We start from the raw sequence: 14,231 nt of genomic DNA on the forward strand, positions 1-14,231 counted from the left end.
CCCACCCTGCCCCAGGGAACAATGCACCAGTTTGCATATCAAGCCTTGACAGTGATAGGGGCCCCCGATGACCCTCAGAGCCCCACACCTGCTGCCCGCAAGATGGCCATCTTTGTTGCTTATTAACTACAAACCACCCATCACTGGCAGCCCCACCCCATCCTACCCCCCACCCCACCCCCACACACCCAATGGCTGTGACATTCCTGCTGAGCCCCTGCTGCCCGCAAGATGGCCACCCATCCGTGTGTCCAAGACTCGGTGCCGATTCCCTCCCTCCTGTGGCTTCCTGCTCTCATCCCTGTGAAAGTCCCTGCCCACCCCCAACAATGGGAAGAGCCTCAGTGCTCCTCCCAGGCCGCACTGACAAAGCAGGGGCACAGTGCAGAGTGCCAGGGGAAGCAGCCTCCAACCCAATCATGGAAGACGTGACGGGGAGGGGCCGCCATGACACACATGGTCCTTCCCAGCCACCAAGCCGGGGCCTTTCTGCCTGGCTGTGTCTGCACTCTGGCCTTTCCTCCAGGGTTTAGCTGTACGTCGCATCCTCAGTATCAGTGAGTACTAGCAGTGTGAGTATTTTTTGCTTCGGGAGACATGGCTCCTGGTCCCTTTTCACACAAAAAGGAATCCCCATCCCCCCTTGACCCCCATTCACCAGTGGGGCGGGGAGGCGGGGGTGCTGACATCATCGTTGCAGGCTGTAGGGAGCAGAGCGGTGTCGCGAGGACCAGCTGTCCCCTCATTCCCACTGAGCCCACATCAGACACAAATCTCTATTGCTGTGGCCAGGACCATCTGCCCTTTGCCTTTGTCCTGCCGCCCGTCCGTCCGGCTAGCTCCCCCGGGGGAGGGCAGGCCTGGCTCGGAGGCAGAGAGCCGGGGGCCACTGCCTTCCGTCAGGATGGTTCTCTTGAGCGGGGTGGGGGTGCAGGAGCTGGGCGTCTCATGGCGGTGGGGGCCGGCGGAGAGCTTATCTCCGGCATGCTTGCGGGAGCGGTAGGAGGGCCGGCGGCGCACCTCTGACATCAGGTCATACTTGATGAAGTAGAAGACCTCCTTGACAGGGCAGCGCTTCTCGGGGTCCAGGGCCAGGAGACGCTGGAACATGCGCAGGGCGTTGTCTGTGAAGCGCCGCCACTGGGATGGCAGGCCTGCCAGGCGCCCCTTCTGCCACCGCACAAACTCCTCAAAGAAGGTGTCCGAGGCAGAGGCTGCCTCCCAGGGGAAGTTGCCGGTCAGGACGCAGAAGATGAGCACCCCGAAGGCCCACACGTCGATGCTGGTGTCCACGGCGAAGCCTTCGGCCCGGCCGGCCTGGCACACCTCGGGCGCCGTGTAGGGTATGGTGCCGCTGATGCGCTTCACCCGGCAGCTCACCTTGCGGGTCATGCCGAAGTCGGCCAGCTTCACCCGGCGGCAGTCACGGTCAAAGAGCAGTACGTTCTCCGGCTTGATGTCCCGGTGCACCAAGTTCTTGCTATGCATGTAGTCCAGGGCCAGGCCCAGCTGCTGCACACAGCGCTTCACCATGTCCTCGGGGAGGCCCACCTATAAGGGTAGACACAGCATATTAGCACCGGGCATGGGGATGAGGGGCAGGGGGTCACACGTGGAGTCAGACAGGCAGGCACTGGGGGTTAAGCCACAGAACAACAGAAGCGAATGGATTAACAGCAGGTTGGCTCTCCTGGGGACTGTCCCTGACTGCCAGGCCGCTCACAAGGTGTATGGGGCCCATCACAGACATGTCCTGTTGGCACATTTCAGGTCACACAAAGACTCTCCCCTTAGGAGCTTGAATTAAGGAGGTCCTACTATAATTCCTTTATCAGTGCTTAAGCTCCTCCTTCCCCAGGCCTCCATGTGCCCTCACACAGATGGAAGTGTGTCACTCCGAAATGGCACATGCCCCATGCTCCTGGTCACTGCGGAGATCACTGCCCGCTCCGAGCTCTGTCCCAGACCTGGCCGCACTATGTATCTCTTCTCTGGTCAGTATCTGGTAACAAGCTGCCCAGACCTGGCCGCACCATGCTCCGTGACATGGAGCCGTGGCTCTCCTCTGAGGGCACATCCCCCATCCACTGTCACCCTCCAATCCCAGGTAAGGTCCCCTGCTCCCAGTGCTGGACCCATAAGTCAACTGGCAGCAGGATCTCAGTTGAGGACCTTCTCCCTGAGAGAGGCCAAGTCTGGAGATCCACCTCAGCCTCTCCTCCTCCTGGGTCTCTCTCTAGGGCCTGTTAATCCCCAACAGACCACGACACCCTGGGAGGGGGCATAGGTGCCGACTCCGTGGGTGCTCCAAGGCTGGAGCACCCATGGAAAAAAATTAGTGGGTGCTCAGCACCCACTGGCAGCCAGCTCCCCTCTGCAGCGCCTCCCACCTGCCTGCTGCCCCGCCGATCAGCACCTCCCCCACCCTCCCAGCTCCTCCTGCCTGCCTCAATCAGCTGTTTCACAGAATCGCGTGGTACAGGAGGCGCTGGGAGGGAGGGAGTGGAGTAGGGATGGGGCACGCTGGAGGGAGAGGGTGGAACTGGGTGGGAAGAGGCGGGGAAGGGGCGGGGAAGGGGCAGGGTGGCGGTGTAGGCTTGGGGGAAGGGTTGGGGTGGGAGCAGGATCTGGGGTGGAGCGGGGGGTTGAGCATCCTCCGCGCCCGGAAGAAGCTGGCTGAGAAGAGTGAGGGAGCTAAAGGGGCTGGTTAAGGAGGCGAGATGAAGGGTGCTTGGCCGAGGCGGTGTGAAAGGGAGGAGAGGAGGTCGTGGTGTCCATGTGGGAGCAGGGAGAGGAATTGCTTAAGGTGCTCTGGGGTTGGGCAGGGTAAGAGGAAGGAGACTGACAAAAGGGAAGTCTAGGCTGAGCTTCAGGAGAAATATCTAAGGCAGAGAGGTCCAGAGGGACATACAATAAGCTCCCACAGGAAGTGGTGGCAGCTCCATTTAGCACGGGCCAAGGTCCTGGAGAACAACCCAACACTGGCCCCTGGGTGGGAAGGGGATGGACTAGGTGACCTAAAAGGCCTTCTCCACCTCTAGCGTCTCTGATGGCAGCGTTGCCTCGGGTCCCTATCCATGTGCAACACAGAAACTGGGTGGAAATTTGGAAACCGTCATCATCCTGAAATGGCAGCCAACAAACTGTCTCCCTCCCTCCCACACACCAAGAGTTTGAGGGGGCAATCGGGCGGCTGGGTGAGAACTGCCAGCCACTTGGGCAGGGCTGTGGAGTTCAGCAGGGGTGGGGATACAGTTCCCCTTCTTCTCCAGGGGGCAAGGTCCTTATCCCTCACCACCACCTTGGAGACCAGAGCAGGCCTGGTGGAACCAGTCCAGAACCCATCCCACAGTGGAGATCTTAGCCAGAGCTCAGGCTAGTCTGAATCCCTGGGCCAATGGCAGACACCAACGCCAGCCTCCCAAAGATCAAACTGGTGAGGGGCACACAGGGGCTAGAATTTCCTGGGTCACAAAGGAGAGGGCATTTCAAGGACTCACCCCCCACACACACACACTTGTCTCTTGTACACCCTGTCTCTTGTCTTTGCTACAGCACCCGCTCAAGCTGTATAATCACATTTTCCTTTATTCGCTTTACATTACGATTTCATTACACTTCCAATTCAATTATGTCTAATTATATTTGGGGAGATCTCTTTCTCCTCTTTGGTCATCCTTTCTCCTTGGTTCTCTCTCAGTTCTGTCTGCTTATTCCTCCCCTCCCTCCTCGCCTTGTTCATTCAGTGCAGAGAGGGGAAATGTTTTATGATCAGAGCAAGCAGTACTATGTGTGCCGTTGGACTAGCTCGCCCCAGGAGATGGCTATGAACCCCTGGTCACTGTTGAACCCCCCCTGCTTTCGTAAGGATAATGAATCATAGTCATTAATTTCTTATTTTCATCTAGCATCTTTCAGGATCCCAAAGCACTTTGCAAATGGTGGAGACAAGAATCACTTAAATGCGGCCCCCTCTGGGGTGGGACATGCCAGCAGTTTAACAGCGCACAGCATCACTAGGCAAAGGTTTAGGACAGGAAGTGATGCATAATGCACCCAGTTGCAACTGCATGGCAAGCATAAGCAGGAAGGTTGTAGTGACCCCAGTTAGCATTTAACAGCCCTGCTCTTGTGAAAATTGCTACAGGCTCATTAACAGGACACAATTGGCCAAGGGCTCAGCTTTGTCTCATCTAAGGCATGCTGCCCCAAGGGGTGAGGTCTGATTGCAGAGTCGGGGGAAGAGCGCCACCTACTGAACACCCTGTATATGCAGGAGCCACTAACACCCGTGATGCTCCCAAGTCAGAGCTCTCCACTCACTCTCACCTTGCCCAGGTGTAAAGGAACCCACAAGGTGCTAGCAAGAGGAGAGCCAGACCCAGGCGCTCTCATACGGGAATGTCAGGGCTTTCCTGTGGAGGTATTGCACTCAGGCACCTGCCAGGCCTGAGCCTGGTATGCTGACTCCAGTCAGCACCCTTGCTTAGCACACGAGATCACAGCTGGAGGACAGAGTCTGCCTTTAGGTCTCTCAGTAGCAGAGGTGGGACGGGGGTCAATGGGGAAGAAGGTCTTCTCATGTAGGAAAGGGGTCTATTGTGCAGGGGAGCTGGGGCAGCCCCAGTTGAGGGCCATGGGTGTTAAAGCTCAGACTCTGGGGGGCAGGAGAGAGGCAGTCCAGGGAAGCTTCCTAGCCGGTACCTGTGGCGGGATGATGTCAAAGAGGTCCCCACCAGGCGCGTACTCCTGAGCGAAGACGTAGCAATCCTCAGTCTCAAAGACCACGTCAAAGACCTTGATGATGAAGGGGCTGGAGGAGAGCGTGTTGGTGATGCTGAACTCCCGCAAGAAGTTCTTCAGCTTCGTCTTGCTCTTGTTCACGAACTTCAACGCCATTTTGGTGCCTACACAGGAAAAGGCTCAGGAGAAGGCTCAGCAACATAGGACTCCTCCCAGACCAGTGGGGAGGTTGCGGCGGACACAACGCTCCCCCGAGAGCTCCCAAAGTCATGGCCCCCGGCTCAGGCACCACCCATCCTAGCAGTGCGGTCCCAGCAGGTGCTGCTCTCCGTACCAACCCAGCTCTACATGGCTCGTCAGGGCCTGGCCCACACCCACTAGACCTCTGGAGAGGCCTGTGCAGAAGACATTGGCCTTTGAGCACAAGGACTGAGATTTTCCTGTCCCTTGACCATTTTCAAGATTTAAAAAAATATTCCCATCCCAAATCAGAACAAAGACTTGAAATTTCAAAAAAATGTGCAAACTGAAAATCTGGAAAAAAAACTGATTCAGGTCAGTGGAATCGTTTCATTTCCATTTTCTCAATTTTTGTTTAACTCTCAGCTCAAATTTCTAAACAAAAAGTCATTTTGAACCAGAAAAGTGGAATTTTTCATGTCGAATTTTAAACTCTTTTTTTCAAAAACGTTTTGAGTGGAGAAGTTCATCGACGACACCCCTTTCCCAGGAAATGTATCCGTTGGGATGAAAAACATTTCATTGACAAATTCCTGACCAGCTCTGCTGGGGCCAGTAGCTAGGCAGGAACACTAACAGGAGCACCTGGCATCCTCTCCAAAGGGCTTTGCACCCCCAGAACTACAGAACAGTCTCAAAGCAGCAAGCCTGATCCATTGGGAGCTGTACAGAAGGGACCGCCACAGCCTCAGCACACCATGGAGACCTCCACGCCTATCCTGTCAGCTCACCGGGGGCAGAGGACTGTGGGCGTGCCAGAGAATAGCCCATGGAATGGCACACAGAGTGGATCCCTGTGGCCACAGGCCCTGGTAAGAGGCAAGCAACAGGCCATGCCTGCTACTCTCCCAGTAGCTGGATGCCCCCGGCTGTGGGTTGGGGAGTGCACCCGTCATGCCAGTGCAATTTCTGCTAGCAAAACCCTTTGACTTAGACTGGAGATGTGGCGATAATAAGCCGAGACCCAGCCTGCTTCAGGGGTCCCTGTCTGAGCAACTCCTGACTCCTCCATGAGCTGAACCCAAGCCAGGGTACAGGAGCCTGACACTTCCTGCAGCTGGCGTGGCTGGAAATACCCCGAGGTGAGCCACTCCCAGTGGGCATCAGTCAGCCTGCAGCAGACAGGCACCAAGCCAAACAAGAGGGACAAGAATCTTAGTGCTCCCCGACCTGCTAACAGGTCTGGGCTGAACCTCAGATGGCTGCTCAGTTCCTCCACTCCAGCTGTCTCTCCCCTCCCCACCCAGCTGCTCCCAGCCTGTGGCTCGCTGAGCTGCCAACAAGCCCTGCCTGCCCAAATGCCTAGGCCTGGCCGCTAGGAGCTGAGCTGGCCTCACCTGTGCTTTTGTGGGACACCAGGTCCACCTTGCCGTAGGTGCCCTTGCCAAGCTCGCGGATGAGGTCATAGTGCTTGTTGATGTCGGTGCCGGAGAGGGTGCGGATAGCCAGCGACTGCATGTCCTCGGTGATCAGGGGCACCCCGCAGCAGGCCAGCTTGCGCGACGGCTCCTGCTCGATCGAGCCAGCACTCATTGTCGCACTGCAAGGCAGAGATGTGGTCAGGGGCATTGCCATATGCTGCCACGCCCGGGGGCCTGCCACGCACACTGCCTGGCCCCCAGCCAAGCACTCGCTGTCATGTGTGGCGCTGGGCGGAGGGGAGCCTTGCCCACGGAGCCTCATGAACCACTAGGGGAGTCCTTTGGGGTCTGGGGAGGGCTGCCCCTGCAGGGGCAGAGACCCACTGTGCTGGATAATTCCCCACCCATGTTGTACAGAAACAGGCCCTCCTGTCATCAGTCTAAATTCCCACCCACTCCCTCCGTGGCAGTACTGGTCTTTGCCATCACTCTCACCCCTCTAATCCCTTTGCTGGCTCCCCCTTCTCCATCGCCAGCTCCAGAGCTTCAGAGCTCTGCCCTCCCTGCTCATCTGCCCAGGTGCCATCTCGTCAGCTCCGTCCATGGTGCCCCATTGCCCTCTTCGTCTGCGACCCCCGTGGCCGTGCTTCCTTCCAGGCCACCCCCTATACATGGAGCGCCCCCTGCACCAAGGCTGGCCAGTTTCTCTAAATGTCCCCAATGGCCCCCTTCCTCCCACAAGGCCTGCCGTGGCTGTAGCCAATATCCAATGCACTTGTCATGAGTCAACCGCTCACCTCCACAGAGGGAAAGGTCAAGCACTGGGAGAGGAGTCAGGATTCCAGGACTGATACAGGGCATTCCTGGTGGGTGGGGGGCACAGGAGGGGCTGAAGTGTGTAATATGATGTGTATTGTGGTAGTGCCCAGGACCCTGTTGTGCTAGGTGCTGTACATTATTTATTAGGGGTATTACAGAAGCACCGAGGAGCCCCAGTCATAGATCAGGCTCCATTGTACTAGGTGCTTTATGTTATTTATTAGGGGTGTGACGGCAGCACCGAGGAGCCCTGGTCTCATTGTGCTGGGTGCTTTACATTATTTATTAGGGGTATTACGGTAGCACCAAGGAGCCCTGGCCCCATTGTGTAGGTGCTGTACAAACACAGAACAAAACAGTGGTCTCTGCTCCCAAACAGCTCAGTGTGTTTGACTTTATAGAGCTCCCAACCCCTTGTAAGTGAGCGGCCATGTCCCAGGATCACTCGGCCTGTGTGTTACACCCCTTTCCCTCTCCTCTCAGCTTTTCAGTCTGTCAGCTCCTCCCTGGCTGTGTTTGGAAGTGTGGACTTACGTTGCAAGTGCCCTGTGACAGGGCTTTCTCCTGGGGTCTGCAAGGTGTGGTATCACTCTGCACACATGTCCCCCTCCCTGGGGCTGGCTGTGAGCCACGCCATAGACAGTGAGGAACTCAGAGGGTCAGGGAGAGCTTATTAGCAGAGGGGAGAGCAGGATCCCAACAAGTGGCAATGTCTCAGCTGGCTGGGGACTTCCATAGCATCACCCACAATGCTCTACTGTCACCCTCATTGTGCTGAGGTGGGACAGAGCAGGGAGGAAGAGGTGGCTGCTTACCAAACAGTGAATGTTGGGATACCACAATGAGGCTGTCTGGAAAGGCATTGGTGTAAGCACTAGAGGAGCATCTTTACTAAGGGTAGCCTACAGAGAGCAGCTGTCTGAGCAGGTCTGATTCCATCTAGCAGGGGGCAGAGGTGCATGCCCACACCCATGCTCTTGTCCAGCAGGATGGATGCTCTTGTGGCTAAGGTCTGGCACTGGGTCTCAGGAGATTGCAGTTCAATTCCCTGCTCTGCCATGGGCTCCCTGTGTGACCTTGGGCAGCTCCTTTGACCCCTCTGTGTCTCGGTTCTCCACCCAAACAAGGTACAGCTGTAAGGCAAGGAGCAGCCTACACCAGAGGGTTTCAGAGCCTGGGTTTTCAGGCCTGTGCAGTGGCACTAGAAAGAACTGTGTAGCTGTACGGGCTCAGGCTTTGACCCCCTGATCCAGGGGAAAGCTCGCTGGAGTGGGGCTGAAGGGGCCAGAGCTGTGTTCCTCACTGCCACGGACTGGCTGCGTGACCTCGAGCACATCTCCTCACCTCACTTCCCCAGCTGTCGAAGGGGGAATTGTACCTCCTGAGCACTAGGAGATCTGTGTGTGGAAGAAGAGCTAAGTATCTTTCTAGCATTTGCTATACAATCTCTGCTGGGGCAAAGGGGGTGGAGGGGAAGATGCCCGGCGTTGGGGAGGAGGGCAGGCTAGCGAGGTGGATTTCTAAGGGGCCCACATACCAGAGGTTCTAGGCACCAGGAGAAAGTTACAGCTCTGCTGCTTGTCATTTGGGTTAGCTGTCGTTGCCAATTCTTTAGCCTTCCCATAACACCGCATTACCCTCACCCTGGCAGAGAGGATCCAGATGCCAGCAGCACACAGCAAAAAACAAGATGCTGTTACTTATCCCCGCAAAATTGGCGGCATTTCTGTTCTGAAAGCAAGTCAGGGCACGGAGGCCCAAGCTGCCCCCCCCCCCCTCCCAGTCACAGACAATTTCTGAGGGGGGCTGGTTTAGGCAGGATTCGGGCAGATGCAGTTGGGGCTGGCCAGGATCTGAAATCCAGGAGATCCTGTGTTATAAACGGGGAGCCTTTGCGCAGCAGCAAATGCACGATGAAGGCCAGCTGGTGCGTGGAGTTTTAAAGAGCAAAACCCCCCTGCTATGCCAACGGGTTTTCATTCACAGAAAGATAGGACCTGATTATGTAGAGAGCTGCCTCCAACACAATCCTAATCCCTTCCCCTAGGATAGCTGGTACCGCCTATGATCTCATAGCACCGGACAAAGAGAGACTAATTAAGCCTCACATCACCCCTCCGAAGCAGGATGGGATCTTTTATCCCCATTCGGCACATGGTGAAACCGAGGCACAGAGCGGTGATGTTAACTGCCTGGATTCACACAGCAAGGGTGAGGCAGAGAACCAGATTGTCCAGCTTCCAGGCCTGTGCTCACACCACTAGGCCATCCTGCCTCACAGCATTAAATACTCAATCACCTACAATGATTCTCTCACCAGCTTGAGTGTAGCAAGGATTAGTGTTGATGTGCTGCAGACTTTGGATGCTATGGTGTGCTTCCTATAAAGGAAAATAGTCTGTGCCCCCTCCCCTGGACCTTCCCCCTCCACACATACTGTGCTGCTGCTGCTACAGGAGAAATCATAGAATCATAGAATATCAGGGTTGGAAGGGACCTCAGGAGGTCATCTAGTCCAACCCCCTGCTCAAAGCAGGACCAATTCCCAACTAAATCATCCCAGCCAGGGCTTTGTCAAGCCGGGCCTTAAAAATCTCCAATCAGCCACTGCAGGGCCAGCTGTGTAGCTCATGGCCCATCTGTGTACAATGTGACAAAACTGCTTTCTCAGTTTGCTGGCTGGCTTAGGGATTTGGTAATGGGCTGTAGAATTTTTCACTACTGGGTTACTGGTTCAAATCCAGCCCAGATCTGTGCTTATCCCGTGAAATGGTTGAGGAGGGGTCTCCGCCACTTCCTCCCATATCACAAAAACACCACTGATTGCCCCCTTCTTGGTGGTCTCCAAAGGTTAAATGAGGACTGAAGAGGGAGCTACTGCCTGGCCCGAGCAGCAGGTACAGGGGTGGTTTGCAGAGAGGGTTGTACAGCTGCTGAGGATAATCCAAGCATTTCATGCTCCAGGACTGTCCTGTGGCTGGGTGCCCATCGACTGCACAGAATTCACTCTGGAAATCGCTTTAGTTAACAGCATTTGGGCAGAAGAAACCAACGCTGCAGTAAAACAAGCCCAGAGACAGCTTCCTGAGCGGGGTGACATGGCTCCTGCTACGAGGTAAGAAGCAACAAGCCCAGCATACACAAACTGACCAGAGCCCATTGCTACCCTCCACCAAGGAAACCTGGGCAAGGGAAGATCGTGAAATGAAAACACAGAGATGCCCCCGCCTCAAGTCATGTTCTGACACGCTGCAGCTAATGTCCTCCCCGGCCGGTGTGCAAGAGAGGTGTGTGACTGCCAAGGAGTGCACGGGTGTGTACAAATGCAAGAGCGGGGGAGGGGAGTATGAGAGGGATGTGTTTAAGTGCATGAGAAGTGTGTGTTGCAGAATGCCCGAGCGGGGTGAGCAAGAGAGGGGTGCACCGTGTGTGAGATCTTCCTGGTATGCCTTCCCCCCCTCCCTGGGACAGAGGCAGGGTGCACCTTGGTTTGAGTTGTGTGCTATTGCTCTTCCCCTTGAGCTGCTCTCTTCTTGGGCAGGTCCAGAAGCGCTGTAGACGATTGAGTCTCTGCTCATCTTCTCCCACAACATTTGCCTCTGAAGGGCCCTGAAGGGAGTGTAAGTCCCACTGGGGCTGTACCAAGCTCCCAAATGCTGGGTACTCAGGGGTAAAGTGCCCCAGATGCTCAGCTTCTGGCTGCAGAGGCACCTGGCCTTTCCCCCATGCACTGGCCCTGCTCATTCTGCATTTCCCAAACCGGCTGTGGAGGTTCTCGTTGGGGAGTGCAAAGGGGAGCCCTTGAGAGCACTGGATAGCCAGAGCCCCCAAGGCAAGGCTGAAAGGCCATTTTCCAAAATGCCACTGATCTTGGAGACCTCCATTTTTGGGAGCGCCTGACTTGGGACACCAGGGGCTGGTTCCCGTCGGTGCTGAGCTCCTGGCAGTTCTCATCGGAGTCAAGGGGAGAGGCAGGAGGTGCTCAGCCCCTGGGAAATCAGGCCTCAAGCTACCACAAGTCAGGTGACCAAGCTCAGTGGCCACTTTGGCCTAAGTGGCTGGGCTGCCTGTGATTGCTGTAGTACCGTATGGCCCCTGCCATTCTACAGCTCTGTGGAGCGGGATGGGGCTAGGAAGTGGCCAAGTCCAATTGGCAAACATGGGGCCAGTTCACCCCCAGGGGATGACATCAGCGGGAAGTACTGGTATTCCGCAGGAAGGGAATCAAGCCTTGGGAACCACCACTGTGCTGGGGTGTTTGCCAGGCTGTTTCTTGCTCTTCCCAGGCTCTGATGCTGCTTTGAGGTGGTGGGGGGGATTGTCTGGGGCACAGAGGGGCATGGGCGGAGCAGAAATTCAGGCTGGATGCTGAGATTAGACTGTCAGCTCTTTGGGGCAGGGACCCGCTGGTTGTTCTGTGTTTGTGCAGCACCCGGCACAACGGGGTCTTGGGCCATGTTGGGGGCTCCTACGTGCCACTGTAATACACCTAATAAATGTACAGCGCCCAGCGCCAGGAGAGCCTGGTCCATGACTAGGGCTCCTAGGTGCAACTACAAAACACATACTAAATAATAAACATGGTGGGATCACTTGGGGTTGTTTATTGATGTTGGACCCCTCAGGTTGGACTCTCCTGCACTTTGCCAGCCTGGCATGAGCACCCTTCTGGGACATCAGCATTCTGGAACTGTCCCCCACAGGCCCTAGGTGCAGGTGAGGCAGACACACTGATCTCCAATGGGCAAACACAGACCATTCCACCTCGGCAGCCACTTGGCCACTGTTGCCTAGTACCAAAACCACTGCCCAGAAGCCTCAAAGGGGCAGGGGATGTTAACTGAGTTGGAATGAAGTGTCCATGCTGTCTCATTCCGTAACAACCGAGTGAGATTCCATCGCCAGGCACCGACATGCCCTGTGCAGCTCTGCGATGACTTTCAGCTCTGCCCTCACCACTGCTGAGAGCTCTGGATGCTGGAGTACATCACTGTGGCCAGGTGCCTCTCCCCTGAATGCTCTTTGTGGCAGGGGCTGTCTCTTCATTATACAGACTGGGCAGAATTCAATTGTATTTTTTTACCCTTTCCACAGATGACAGGCATGCGAATTTTTAAGCATTTAAAATGTTTTTAATCAATTTAAATTTTCACAGTCATGGGAAATTGGGGGGGGGGGGGGGTGTCAGACAATAATTATTTAATGATAGGAGATGTTGAGATTCAAAAAGTTAAAGCTTTATGATGATTAAAACACATTGTCAACATCACATATCAAAATAAATATCCTTCAATCAAACTTTAATAAGTTCTCAAGCCATGTTTTTCTTACTGTGCCTCTCTGTACATTTCAATTATTATCCATGGCAATATTTTTAGTCGGTTTGGGTGTGTATGGTGTGTACGGTGAAATGGACATTTACCGATAAAAATCCAATCCTCCCAAGCCTAATGATGTGTGTACAGTGCCAAGCCCAATGGGTGTCAATCTATAACCAAGGCCTCTAGGCATTACCAGAACACAGGTGACCACAATTATAATCCACCCCAGCACATCTGTCTCCAGCCAAACCTCCAGCTTCGGCAGCCCAGCTGAACTAGACAGCACTTTTACTGGGACAGAAGGGAAGTTTTTAGGGAAGTAAAAACTAATAAGAGCTGTGTAATCATGGGGGACTTTAACTTCCCAGATATAGATTGGGGAACAAATGCTAGTAACAATAATAGGGCTCAGATGTTCCTAGACGTGCTGGCAGATGAATTCCTTCATCAAGTAGTAACTGAACCGACGAGGGGGGATGCCATTTTAGATTTGGTGCTGGTGAGTAGTGAGGACCTCGTTGAGGAAATGGTTGTAGGGGACAACCTTGGCTCGAGTGACCATGAGCTAATTCAGTTTAAACTAAATGGAAGGATTAACAGAATTAAAACTGTGACTAAGGTTTACGATTTCAAAAAGGCCAACTTTAATAAATTAAGGCAACTACTTAGGGAAGTGGATTGGGCTAACATACTTAGGGATCTAAAGGCAGATGGCGCCTGGGATTATTTCAAGTTGAAGTTGCACGAGCTGTCCGAGGCCTGTATCCCGAGAAAGGGAAAACGGTTAGTAGGCAGGAAATTTAGACCTAGCTGGATGAGCAAGCGTCTCAAAGAGGCGATTAAGAAAAAACAGAAAGCGTACAAAGAATGGAAGAGGGGAGGGATCAGCAAGGAAACCTACCTTATTGAGGTCAGAGCATGTAGAGATGCAGTGAGAAAGGCCAAAAGCCATGTAGAGTTGGACCTTGCGAGGGGAATTAAAACCAATAGTAAGAGGTTTTATAGCCATATAAATAGGAAAAAAACAAAGAAAGAGGAAGTGGGACCGCTGAAGAATGTAGATGGAGTGGAGATTAAGGATAATCTAGGCATGGCACAATATCTAAATGAATATTTTGCATCGGTCTTTAATAAGGCTAATGAAGGGCTTAGGAATAGAGGGAGCAGGACAAAGGGGAATAAAGGAGGGGGGGTTGACATTACCATATCGGAGGTGGAAGCCAAACTTGAACAGCTAAATGGGACTAAATCGGGCTGACCGGATGATCTTCATCCGAGAATATTGAAGGAACTGGCGCCAGAAATTGCAAGCCCCTTAGCGATAATTTTTAATGAATCTGTAAACTCGGGGGTGGTACCATTGGACTGGAGGATAGCTAATGTGGTTCCTATTTTCAAGAAAGGGAAAAAAAGTGACCTGGGTAACTACAGGCCTGTTAGTTTAACATCTGTAGTATGCAAGGTCTTGGAAAAAATTTTGAAGGAGAAAGTAGTTAAGGACCTTGAGGTGAATGGCAATTGGGACAAATTACAACATGGGTTTACGAAAGGGAGATCGTGCCAAACCAACCTGATCTCCTTCTTTGAGAAAGTAACAGACTTTCTAGATAAAGGAAATGCGGTGGATCTAATATACCTCGATTTTAGTAAAGCGTTTGATACGGTACCGCATGAGGAATTATTGGTTAAATTGGAAAAGATGGGGATCGATATGAAAATCCAGAGGTGGATAAAGAACTGGTTAAAG

General features: G+C 54.0%; 1 protein-coding gene across 1 annotated transcript in view; it reads right to left on the bottom strand.

The window, feature by feature from the left end:
- Positions 1-762: 762 nt before the first annotated feature.
- SBK1 (SH3 domain binding kinase 1) overlaps positions 763-14,231 on the bottom strand; it is a 77,503-nt gene continuing 64,034 nt past the window's right edge. Inside the window, exons 2-4 of the mRNA XM_065412759.1 lie at positions 6,321-6,523; positions 4,705-4,907; positions 763-1,551 (exon numbers count right to left, since the gene is read on the bottom strand). Of these exons, the coding sequence (XP_065268831.1) occupies positions 763-1,551; positions 4,705-4,907; positions 6,321-6,523 (1,195 nt within the window). The remainder of the gene's footprint in view (positions 1,552-4,704; positions 4,908-6,320; positions 6,524-14,231) is intronic.

The sequence above is a fragment of the Emys orbicularis genome, chromosome 10, assembly GCF_028017835.1.
Source record: "Emys orbicularis isolate rEmyOrb1 chromosome 10, rEmyOrb1.hap1, whole genome shotgun sequence".
Classification (NCBI taxonomy): domain Eukaryota; kingdom Metazoa; phylum Chordata; order Testudines; family Emydidae; genus Emys; species Emys orbicularis.